Source organism: Quercus lobata, chromosome 4, assembly GCF_001633185.2.
Source record: "Quercus lobata isolate SW786 chromosome 4, ValleyOak3.0 Primary Assembly, whole genome shotgun sequence".
Taxonomy (NCBI): Eukaryota; Viridiplantae; Streptophyta; class Magnoliopsida; order Fagales; family Fagaceae; genus Quercus; species Quercus lobata.
This window is the reverse complement of record NC_044907.1, coordinates 8788372-8800617: the sequence shown is the minus strand read 5'-3', so window position 1 is coordinate 8800617 and position 12246 is coordinate 8788372. Positions and strand designations below refer to the sequence as shown.

Sequence of the window (12246 nt, the reverse complement as noted above, 5' to 3'; positions counted from 1 at the left end):
TGAAAACTAGTAAAAGTTTGCTAACTCAATTCTTATTTTTTTTAGAAGTGTAACATTCACAATATTTTTTTACAACAAATCCTAAGTTTTAAGTTGTTTTTTGTTTTCTATTTGAAAATATTACTATAATTATTTTTTTGCCATCAATAACAAATTGTAACAACCTACTACTTAGTATTAGTTGTAAAAGTGTTGTGAAAAATATTGTGGACGTTGCATTTTTCTCTCTTTTTTATTTGTTTTTCATTTGGGAAAAAAATATTATTTTATTTATTTATTATAAATAACCCTATTGGTTAAAATTTGGGAGCCTTTTTTTTTACTTGGGGCCTTAAGCGACCACATCTTTTGCTCACCCATTCAGCCGGCCCTACTCCAAGTGGAGCACAAAGTGAAATCAACCCATGAAATTATGCAGATCTAAAACTCTAAAAATTAAGCTGTGTTTTCAATGAAAACCAGGCTACCAGAAAAGAAAAAATGGAGATAACACTCAAATCACTCAGCTTTTGACCAAGTAACATTAGCCCTTAGAAATCTAAAATCAAATACAGAATTCTTCAAAATCACCTGGATACTTCCACTATTTATAAAAGCAGTCATCAACATATATCAACATAATTATGCCGTCAGAAGCACCCCCAAATATCAATTTATATATTGGATAGTCATCTACTCTCCACTTCTTGTCCTGTAGCAATGCATCTGAAGCACAATTAAATGAGAATTTATAAAATTAGTATGTATGCAAGTAGCACCAGGATACATATATTTCACACAATCTAGTGTCAATAAGAATCAAGTCCTGAAGAAGTGAAGGAAGAGACGAAGGAAAAAAAAAAAAAAAAAAAGGACAAGAATTACTCTAAAAAGGGAAATTATAATACTATATGTGAGTTACCTACATGGATGATTCAAGCCAAGAAATTGAAACTGCTTCCAAATTTCACATTTTAATGTGAGAGTCATGCCATTTAATACTTGATATTTAATAAGGTCGCTAGACTCTTTATTCTAATAACTGTCGTTTATAATTTGCTGTGAAAGTGTTATAGACATAACATTATTCATATTATTTATTTACATTATTATGTACAATTGTAGAGCCAAAACAATCTCTCTCTCTCTCTCTCTCTCTAAATTGATTGATGAATAAGTCTTCCGTAAAACACAAGATTTTATTAACAAATTCCAGCTTTTATAAGCTTTTTTACTGTCATAATAACTTAAATGAATGTCTTAAATTGAAACGATTTTATTAATTTGGGACTTTAATTGACAAAATCATCAAATCTGATACCCAATCTAAAATATGATATAAACTTTGGATTTTTACATACCTAATTTTATTTACCCAAAAAATAATGTATATATTCAGACCATGCACCGTTGGATCACGTTGCAAGGAAGGGAGTCCAAGTTCTAATGGGCCGGTCCAGGTAATCTAGTGAATGCAATAATAGGCATATGGGCCATTGCTTTAAATAAGTTTATGTGATGATCAGAAGGCTATAGAAAATAAGTTAATGTGAGCAATCCACTTTAACAGCAGAAGCTTGCACTTCAATAAAATATTTGCATATTCATTCTAAACTGGGGCTACAAACCGCTTGAAAAACAGAGACTAGTTCCTACATTGAATAATTATCCCTTTTTTGATAGCATCTCAGCAAGGACTTTTAAGGCTTATGCTTTTTGCTCCTTTCTAATTACTATGTATAAACTGATAGTGGTTTAGCAAAAAAAAAAATGTATAAACTGATAGAGAACAAATTCAAAAGCTACTAACAAGGTTTCTTAATTACAATGGAAATGTTAGCCTGTAAGTACATGTCATAATGTGATTCTTACACAATTGTTGGAATACCATGTTGTTGATGTATCTAGTCAAGAACAGGGCCTATTAATTATCCACACTATTGGTATAAGTATGACCAACATGCTAGTTGCAGCATTTTCTGATAACAACAATACCTACCAGTCATGTATATAAAATCATGCACAAATCAGTCCTTACCAAGGCATAAAGAAATTTTAAACCAAGATGGTGTATTTTCTTGGGGAAAAAGGCACAAAATGTCTCTAGACTTTCAACTAAACAATATTTACAAATAAAATCAATTCACTCAATTTTAGAGCTTCTAACCTCCATATAGTGCAATCTTCAAGGTACAAAATCTAGCTTCCCTATTAAATAGAAATGGGTAAAAAAAAATGTAACTAACAATTAGCAGATATCTAGGCTTAAATTTTAATCATAAAGAGACATTGAGACATTAAGAGGCATGTAAATTGGTTCAGCTAGTGGAGCTAACTAGTAATAAGCAGGCATGATAATTTATCTCCAAATTTTTTTTCAAGCCAAATTATGAAATGCATAAATCTATAATTTGTAATTAGATAATTGATCTCCAATTTTTTCTTGATTCATGCCTACATCCATGGAAGCAAGCAACTAATGTTTTAACTCAATGAAAAATAGGGTTTACAACATATTTCTTGACTTATTTATTATTAATACTATTATTTGAATAAAATATGCTTGAAGTCGCATATTATATATTAATATGGAATAAGAATGAACGGTGAGGTACATTTTCTCAAAACAATAATCAAATAATTAAGGTTTAAACTTTAAAGTGCTTTCATTAGAAGAATAAAAGTTTTATTTTTAAAAAATTCTTTTTAAATAAGTCAATTCTCCAAGGTAACAAATTTTAGAATAATGCTAGAGATATAAATTATTTTACAAAAATTTTTACAAACTGCTGATGTGGTAAGTGATTATTAGTAAATAAAAATGTGATATTAATGATGGACCTAGATGAAAACCAATAAGAGACTGGCCACATCAACATTTTGTAAAAATGTTGTAAAATAATTTGTGCCTAAAGCATTACTCCAAATTTTATACCTCAATCACCATTTTTATCATAATTAATTATGATATAATTAAACACATAACCAGTTTACCACACACAAATTCATGGCAGGTCAATTACTCAAAAAATTAAAAAAAAAAAATAAAAATAAAAATAAAAAAGCTAAAAACATAGTATCATCACTATTATAGCTTTAAGCAATGCTATAGAATTTAATTTTATTATATTTAAAAAAATTGGCATTTATTGAAAAAATAGATATTGAAGGCATTTACCATTAGCAGAATGTTTAATGAAATGTCTACAGTTTTGTTGTCAACTGAATCTACAAGCCACTTAAATATATAGATTGACGCCAACATGTAATAATCATTCCCTTTCCCTTCAATAATATCAGTTTAACAAGGATTTTTGGAGAACTTAAACCAATGGGTTAAAGGCAATGCTTTTGCTTTTGATTTCTCCTGCATGTTTGTTGGTATGCTACGCTGTAGATATGTAGAGTATGTAGTGGTATCTAATTGAGGACAGAGCACTTCAATGATATCCACACTACACAGAAGGATAAACTATAACATGCTAATTGCATCTGTTGCACTTGAACATACTATGAAAAAAACAGTAAATACGTTCTTACAAAGATCTTATTTATCTATCTAGCAGTCATAACATAAATCATCGATTTTTAGACCAAGATAGTGCCTCTTCTTCGCAAAAAAGGTCTCACTGTTTGTCTCTAGAGCTTGATCTAATCAACATTTATAATCAACTGGTTCAACTTTATAGCTCTTCTCCTCTATATAGGGCAAACTTTGAGGTACAAAAATTGTGCTCCCTAACCAAATAGAAAGGGGTAAGAAAATTACACCTGACAATTAGCAAATATCTATTTACAGGAGATATTGAAATTTTTTAGGCAGATAAATTGGTCCAGTAAGTGGAACTAAATGATAATAGGAAAGCACGCAAGATAATTGATCTCCAGATTATCAAATGCATATATCTGCAATTTGCAGAGATTGAATTGGTATATTCATAAAATTCCACTACATGAAGCTTGATTTACAAGTACTTTTCAACCAAGTACATATATAAACATGTACTCATCAAAATGCACAAATAAAATAAAGAAATTATGGATGCCTTAAACTTAAGGAGATAAACTATGAAAAACTCATTGTATAGCTCACAGCAACACTAAACATACTTAGAATTGCAAAATTCATCCAAAGAAATGGGGACAAAAAGGAATGAAACAAAATCAAGCTTGCAAGTTTTCTGCCAATGAAATAACCAAAAGCTAAAGGGGGAATAGATTACCTTTCTAAATGACTAGCAGGAGAGAGGGATCAATAGTAGAGATCTATTGACATAGCAGAAGTTTTAATGTCAATTTTTTGTAAGTGTAGAGAATAATAATGGGTTTTTGTGAATATAAACAGAAAAATAGAAGAAAGAATCACACAAGAAGACAGATTTACGTGGTTCAGTCTTAGGCCTACATCCACAGGCGGTGTCAAGAAAGTTTCACTAAGAAAATAAGGAGATTACAAATGTGATACAAAGACACTCTCATAGAACCTTAACTCCAAATACATTCAAAGAACTCTCACTCTCTCAGTTGACAAGAGCCAAGGCTGAAGATATTTACATAAAGAGCCCACATATATACAGTACCCCAAGTCAAGGGGTAGTAGGAAAATGATTCAAATCCTAAACCAAGTACAGTACAAAACCAAAAAGGAGTAGAGTCCAAGCCAAAGTCAACAAAAGGAGTCCAAGTCAGATACGGCTCAAATTTGACTTTCACACTTGACATTGGTGGTTGAATTCCTAACTTAAGAATATCCCTCCCAGTTGGGGATAGAGAAGCTCTTCTTGATGGTTGTTAGGTCTCTGACTACATGGAACAAACAAGAACTCCTTCAATTGCTTCCTTCATCTGCTAATTCTCATTCTCTTCTTGGTTTAAAATCAAATTTATATCTGCTCCAACATGATACCTAAACATTTTTCTAGACATAGAAGTCTATCATAAGACAATATGCAAGTCATGCAGACGCAATCAACCAAATACAAAACCAAAAATTGATGTTTTTATTTTATTATATCCACTTACCCTTATTTTCCATTCTACTTCACAAAAGCACAAGTCCTCCAAGGTGGTGGACTTCACAGTGCTATGAGATGACATTTGTTGCTCTTGTCATCTAATCTGCAAAAAAAAAAGCGTAACCTGGCATTTGTTAGGACAAAGCTTAATATTGGATGAATAACAAATGAAATTGATTAATTGTGTTAACTCCAATTAACATATTGAAAATTCTGAGTTGATCAGTGCCTAACAAGAAATGCATTCAAATAAGGTTAGCTAATTGCACATGTGGTTAATTTTCCACTCTCGTGGAAGAAGAAAGAACTCAAAGTCTCAAACACATAATTAATGCTTAAACAAAATAATATGGAACTTCATCCAAACATTCATATGGTGATTATCTTAAGAAATATTTTGAAAATCTTGTGGGTGAAAAAAGCAATAATGCAAATTTTGTAATTGAATGCTATATGAGGCTTTTGTTTCCTAAAGTTAGTGAGTGCAGGTACTTATACTTAAATTTTATCCATTAAGCGAAAATAAATTCTTTCTCACAATATCTAGAAAGCACACTTCACACATTTATCAACCAATCAAAAATTTCTAAGATAAACAATCCATTTTGATGTTTAAATGTGAGAGAAACTAACCACCAAGGAGGACCAATAAAATCTCCAGGAACTGCAAACTAACCACAGATAGTCTGATCAATGGAAAACTCCTTGGCGGGAAAAAAAACTCTCTAATCCACTTGTTAATCAGTTGAGACAATAAGAATTTAGAAGCCCATTTTTCCATGGGTTCTGAAAAGCTGCTACCAGAGAAAATTGTTGTGGAAAACCTTTGCAATCATTTGTGCAGCAATTTTATTTGGCATACTTGGAACATTTCATAATTTCTAGTAAGAAAAAATGTCAAATAAGAGTCAGGTAGAAAACTAGGAGTTTTATTTGGATGAATTGAGACAGAGCCTTACCTTCTCCTTGAATGCAAATTTCTGTCCAGTAAAGTGTTGATATATCTAACTTGATTCATAGAATGAAACTTCTGGAACATGTGCCCAATTCCAATACTCACCGATACAAGAACCACTACCAAGAAAGTGAAAATAATTGAAACATTAATATGAGCAATATGAAGAGAGGAGTTCCTATTAGTAACAATAATGTATTCATAATTTTACTTGCAGACCCAAACAGTTGGAAGGGTACTCATTTGTTGTCTTTTGTTTGATAGCTATAGTTATTTAGCAATCATATATATATATATATATATATTTTTGGCTTAATAAAAGATTTATTAAAATGAGTGGACCTCTACCCATACAAGCAGCAGAAAACCTCTAAAGAATTACAAGCTAAAATGTAAATGATCAACAAAGTCTACAAAAGAGAAGGAACTGTAGCTCTGTCAATGCCGGTAGTCCACTAACTGCACTCATAAAAACAGCCAAATTTAGTTCAATAGTAGACACCTCAATGCCATTAAGCATGCAATTATTTAGCATTCCATTTAAAGCCTTGTGAAAACAGAGTTCCTGTTATTGAGACTAGAAGGTGCTGGATTCAAGTGATATGCCATAGGCGTCATAACCATAATTGTCCATTGGTGGATTATTTTGTATGCCAAGCGTACTTAAGAATGTAAGGCAATTTCAAAGATGAAAGAAAATGTCATGCTAATGAACCGAATGCACTCACCAAGAAATCGTTGTTCATGGAAAGTCTAAGGAGCCATCTCACTGGAAAATTATGTATTTTCCCTGCAAAACAGCTAGTCACTTGAACATGGATCCTGACAATGCTAATCTCTTATTTTCTTTAGTAAGTTGTAAATCAACCACTTTTCTGTCAGAGCAAGTTCAGATGGTATTCTCATCGATATACATGGATCAAGTCTGGACCTTGCACAATATGTATTTTCCCTACAAAACAGCTAGTCACTTGAACATGGATCCTGACAATGCTAATCTCTTATTTTCTTCAGTAAGTTGTATATCAACCACTTTTCTGTCAGAGCAAGTTCAAATAGCATTCTCATTGAAATACATGGATCAATTAAGAAATAGATAAAAGGAAAATTCACATATTTTGTTGAGTTGTAGAGAACAAAAATACTAATACCATTGAGTTGTTGTTGAAACCAAAAAGTTTTTCATTAAGCTCCATTTCTTGGAGAGAACAAAGAAGAAATTTTGATTTTGATTTCTATCAAGGACAGGGAAAAAACAATGATATGTAGACATAAGTTTTCTTACCACTAAATTGGATCTCATTCCAACTCTAGGATGTAACAAATCTTATGGAAAACCTCTCCTTCCAACTCTAGGATGTAACAAATCTTATGGAAAATCTCACATACTTCCTTTTGCATCTTTGTGGTAAGATGGGACACTGATGAATTCCCAGTATCTACAAATCTTTGGGAAATCCTCACTGGTAAGGGCACAAATATCAGCGGCGAATCCACCTCTCCAATATCCTGCATTGCTTCATGCTTCATTATCCTAAAAGTGACATAGCCACCTCAAAAATAAATAAAAATTACCATTCAAAAAGAAAATTCCCACAATCAACAGATGAGAGATAGAAAGAGTGCTAACCATCAGTCAAGAGAATCATGCAGAGAGGAAGTGCACATTTAAAAGCATTGATCTTTCTGATTTAGCTTGATTGAGATGGGGCCTCGCCTTCACCTTGTAAGCCAATTCCAGAAAATTGCGTACATATATAAATAGAATGAAGCTTCAGATGTGCTAAATCCCTTACTGAATGATAGGTCTCCTACAACAAATGAAATTTTTTATTAAAAATTGAAAAGTGAGGACTATTCAGTATCAAGACTGTGTTTTACAAATACTGAAATAAAATCAGGATGAAATACAAAAATTACTCTGTTAATTCAGATACTAAACTGTCTATCATTATTTGAAGATATAGTAGTATTTACCCCAAAAAAATAAAAAGTTCTGTAGATATAACAAGAAATTGAAATTAAATCAACCAAATACCTGCACAACATGCTACTTCCCGCAAAATGGCTACCAGATTTTATTCTTCTCACAATATTACCCGATATCGTCTTGTACCATTGATCTTTTACTCTGTTTGTAAAGCATATAAAACAGATCAACTCAGTTCAAAATACAAAGATGTAATTTGCCAAAATGAAGAAATAGATGTGGAAAAATTCACATATTCTTTTTCCTAATATGGGAAGTCATAAATTAAAGAATGAAAATCCTATGAGCATCTAAAAGAGGAAAAAAAGAAAAGAGATATTACCGGTGAATTTGTTGACTTGTTGAGCAATTGCAGCGCCCAAAAGGTTTGATTAAGCTCCAAATCGTAAGAGTAGGTTATTCATCTGAAATTTAATTACCAGGAAATTTAGTGAAGAAGAAGAAATTGGAATTTTGATGTTCTATCAAGGACTGGGATAAAAGAGAGACTTAGATAGCTACCTGTCTATACGTAAGTCTGGGATGTGCTCAATCTTGCTCCAATCTTCACCCGCTTCCCTTTCGCATCTTTTCGATAAGATGGGACAATCCCAAATTCGCAGTGTCTGCAAAGAGGTAAGGTTACAGATCCACTCCGGTATAGCCGACAAACTTCGACAACCATAAATTCGCAGTGTCTGCAAAGAGGTGAGATATTGAATACCCACCGGTAGAGTGGCCAAATTTGGAAGGTACAAGAAATGTAGGTGGCGAAGGCTCTGAAGGCCATGCCATTCCATCTCGTCTCCATCGTTTGTTAAATCAACCTCTTTAGAACCACCAACTGTCAAATACTGAAGGGCAGTGAGATGTCGAGAGAGAGGGAGAGGACCACAACAATTATGTATCGTTAAATCTTGGAGAGAAATGAGGTTGCACATCATCTCCTTGGGTAGAGTTTCCTCCATAATCCAAATTTCCATGGACTTCAATTTGGAGAGAGGGATGAACGAGGAAGCGGCAAGTGTAGAAGAAGAAGAGGTTGATGTTGCTGCTATTGATGTTAGGTTCTTTGGGGTTTCCGTGTTTATCACCTCCATTCTCAGTGTTTGCTCCAATGGCTTCAAGCTACATTTATCCAGCACTAGCTCTTCGAGATATGGAAAGAGAGGTAAGGATATCAGCTTAGGGCATTCCTGAATTAGTAAGTTGGAAAGATGAGGAAATGAAGGCAGTGAATGATTATGGAACTCCTCAACAGAATCCCTCTGTCGTTGCCACCATCCTTTTAGATTAGGGCAATGTTGAATTGTGAGTTGCTCTAGAGATGGGAGGAATGAAGAATCAGAGAACTCCCCGTTGTTTTCTCTCTCTGATATGTACTCCAAATCATTCATTTTATAAAGATAGAGAGTTTTGAGGGAATGAAACTGATCCAACGGTGGAAGATGTTGGCATTTGTTACAGGCGTATAAGGAAAATTCTACAAGATTTGAAAGCGAAGAAATCGCACTTGGAAATCTCAGTCCACCGTATCCATTTAAATACAGTAGTTGAAGATTTGAAAGAGGGCCGTGTGGGAGCAAGGCTTCAAGTGACTCTTCATTATACCCAACGTTGGACTCATCCACCTCTTCTTTTCTCCAGGATAACGTCAAGTCTTGAAGATGTATTTTCTCTTTCATATTTGAATCCTTAGATTCTGATGCAGCTTCTTTCCCGTGTCTCAATCCCTTAATCTCTAGTGTTCCTCTAAGCTTGTTTAGCCCGTTGAGTTCCTTCAATCCACCGTGGTGCTTGAAGTCTAAAGAGCTATTCCGGCTCATCACAAATTGTAACAATGTTTGAAGCTTAGTTAATTGCCCCAGTCCACGTGGCATATGAGTCAAATGCAATTCCCCATCAATATGTGTGAGATTGACTAATTTGTTAATATCAATAGGCAATTCTTTAATGTTACATTCAAAGAGTCTAAGTGTTTGCAAATTATGCAATCTTGTGATGGAACTAGGAAGCATATAGATGGGATTATAAGATACATCGAGATACCTTAAATGTCTCAACTCCCCGATAGAACTTGGAATTGATTCAATTTTCATATCATGTAGATCCAACAAGCGTATGAACTTAAAACTTGAAACAATTGCATCACAAGTTGACTCATCCAATCTTTTATCTAGATATCGTGAACCACCTAGCAAATGAAATGTTCTTATCCTTCTTGCTTCATACGATGAGATTGGAATTCCCCATGATGAGAGTATTGTTTTATCAAATGATACATGGAGTGTTTTCTCATGAATGTCTTCCTCTTGTAAATAAGAAATGGTGCTATCAGATGCTGCTATTGATTTTGCAAGATCATACATAAGATCGTGCATTTTAAATTGTAATATATTACCCCTTTGATCTTCCTCAACTTCTTGAAAGAATGATCTCCAAAGCAAATCCATAAAATACTCATGACCAATATCTTCCAAGCATTGGTCTAGACTTGAAGACCTAATGAACCCTTGAGCTATCCACATTTTAATCAATGTTATTTTATGAATTTTGTAATCCTTTGGAAATAAACAACAATAAGTAAAACACTGCTTCAAGTATGACGGAAGATGATCATAACTTAACTTGAGTGTTTGCAGGATATTAGTTACTTTCAAAAGTTCATTATCCTTAAATGACAACCAATCTTTTTCAGGGTTTTTAAAATATAATAAACTTCCTATACTCCTTATGGCAAGAGGGACTCCTCTACACTTTTCAATTATTTCCATTCCAATTGACTTAATGATTGGATTCTTTGGCTCTTCGCCATTTTCAAAAGCCATTTTCTTAAATAAAAGCCAAACCTCATGTTCACTTAAACCCCTTAAAAAGTATGGTTTCATTGTTTGTACAATATTTGCAACCCTCTCCTCGCGTACTGTCACTAAAATTCTACTGCCTTTTGCACCACTCATTAAAATATTTTTTAAGCTAAGCCATTTTTCATGATTATCATTCCATACATCATCCAAAACAAGTAAGTATCTCTTTCCATCAATTTCTTTCTTAAGCTCATTAACCAGAGTGTTCATTTCAAGGTTTCTTGGTTTTTCATTTTGTGCACACTCCATAATTTTCTCAACAATTACTCTTACCTCAAAGTCATCCGAGACACACACCCAAAATTTTTGGTCAAAATGTTTCTTAAATTCTTCATCATTGAATACAAGTTCAGCTAACGTGGTTTTCCCTAACCCTCCGATTCCAACTATAGGAAGAATCGAAACATTCTCCTCAACATTAGAATCCAAAAGAATTTCTATAATTGCCTGCTTATCATTCTCTCTCCCAATAACTGCTTCAGCACCTACAAATGAATGAGTCTCTCTCGCCCTATTCCTAACTTGTGTCTCCTCAAGATGTTCTACCAAGTAGAACGTCCTATCTGCTGCAACAGCATCTAGCTTCTCCCTCACTGCCTTAACTTTATGGCCCATTTTATGACCATAAACAAGCTGGTTGGATTTGGAAAAGAAGATGCTTACCTCTTTTGCCGTCTTATTCCGAGTCATCCGTTGCAGTCTTGAAGTTTCAGTGAAGATGTCATCCACCAAGTCATCAGCCTCATAAATGGGGTCCTTCAGCGTTGTCAGCCACTGTTTGACTTCACTGTTCCACTGCTTCTTCTCTGCATCCAGTAGCACAGCACTGATTGCCGACACTGTCTTGCTGAGCTTTTGAGTCTCGTGTTTGACACCCCAGAGTAGTCCAATCTCTTGGACTGTGAGGTTGCCCGCTTTCTCGATGATTCCCGCAGAAACGTTGAATAGAACTACTTCCGCCCTTTCTTCCGCCATTTCTTGCTGAGAATTGAATGAATGCTATCTTTGTGAGAAGGTTACGATGAGAACTATTTCTATGAGAGGAGGATGGAGCAGATAGATCAAAGATATAGAGCGCGCTTATTTTCCCTCTCTTTTTTATTCCTATATTATATGGTATTATGATATGAATGGACGAATTTTTTTTTAATGTATGGATTAATTAAAAAAATTTTGTAAATAAATTGAAACTATATTAATAATTTAATTTTTTTTGATAAACAAAAATTTAATTAATATATATATAGAAAACTATATTAATATTTTTTTTTGGATAACTATACTAATCTATTTCTATATCTGTATATACTCAATATTTATATTTATACTACTATTTAAGAAACTTATTTAGATGAACAATTTTGTGGTACAAAAATACCCCTGCACCCTACAATTAAGTTGGGATAAAACATGGGACAACTCGGTAAAAATATATATATTTCTAACTCCATGTAAAATAAT

The 12246-nt window shown here is 33.4% G+C and overlaps 1 protein-coding gene across 1 annotated transcript; it reads right to left on the bottom strand.

Moving 5' to 3' along the window:
- Positions 1 to 4413: 4413 nt before the first annotated feature.
- LOC115984518 (putative disease resistance protein RGA4) lies at positions 4414 to 11807 on the bottom strand. Its single transcript, XM_031107537.1, has 9 exons — positions 8647 to 11807; positions 8441 to 8544; positions 7580 to 7760; positions 7235 to 7483; positions 6678 to 6986; positions 5954 to 6408; positions 5628 to 5875; positions 5002 to 5097; positions 4414 to 4897 (listed from the first exon to the last, which is right to left on the bottom strand). The coding sequence occupies exons 1-3, from the start codon at positions 11758 to 11760 to the stop codon at positions 7742 to 7744; spliced, it is 3237 nt and encodes a 1078-aa protein (XP_030963397.1). The 5' UTR covers positions 11761 to 11807; the 3' UTR covers positions 4414 to 4897; positions 5002 to 5097; positions 5628 to 5875; positions 5954 to 6408; positions 6678 to 6986; positions 7235 to 7483; positions 7580 to 7741.
- Between the last annotated feature and the right edge of the window lie 439 nt (positions 11808 to 12246).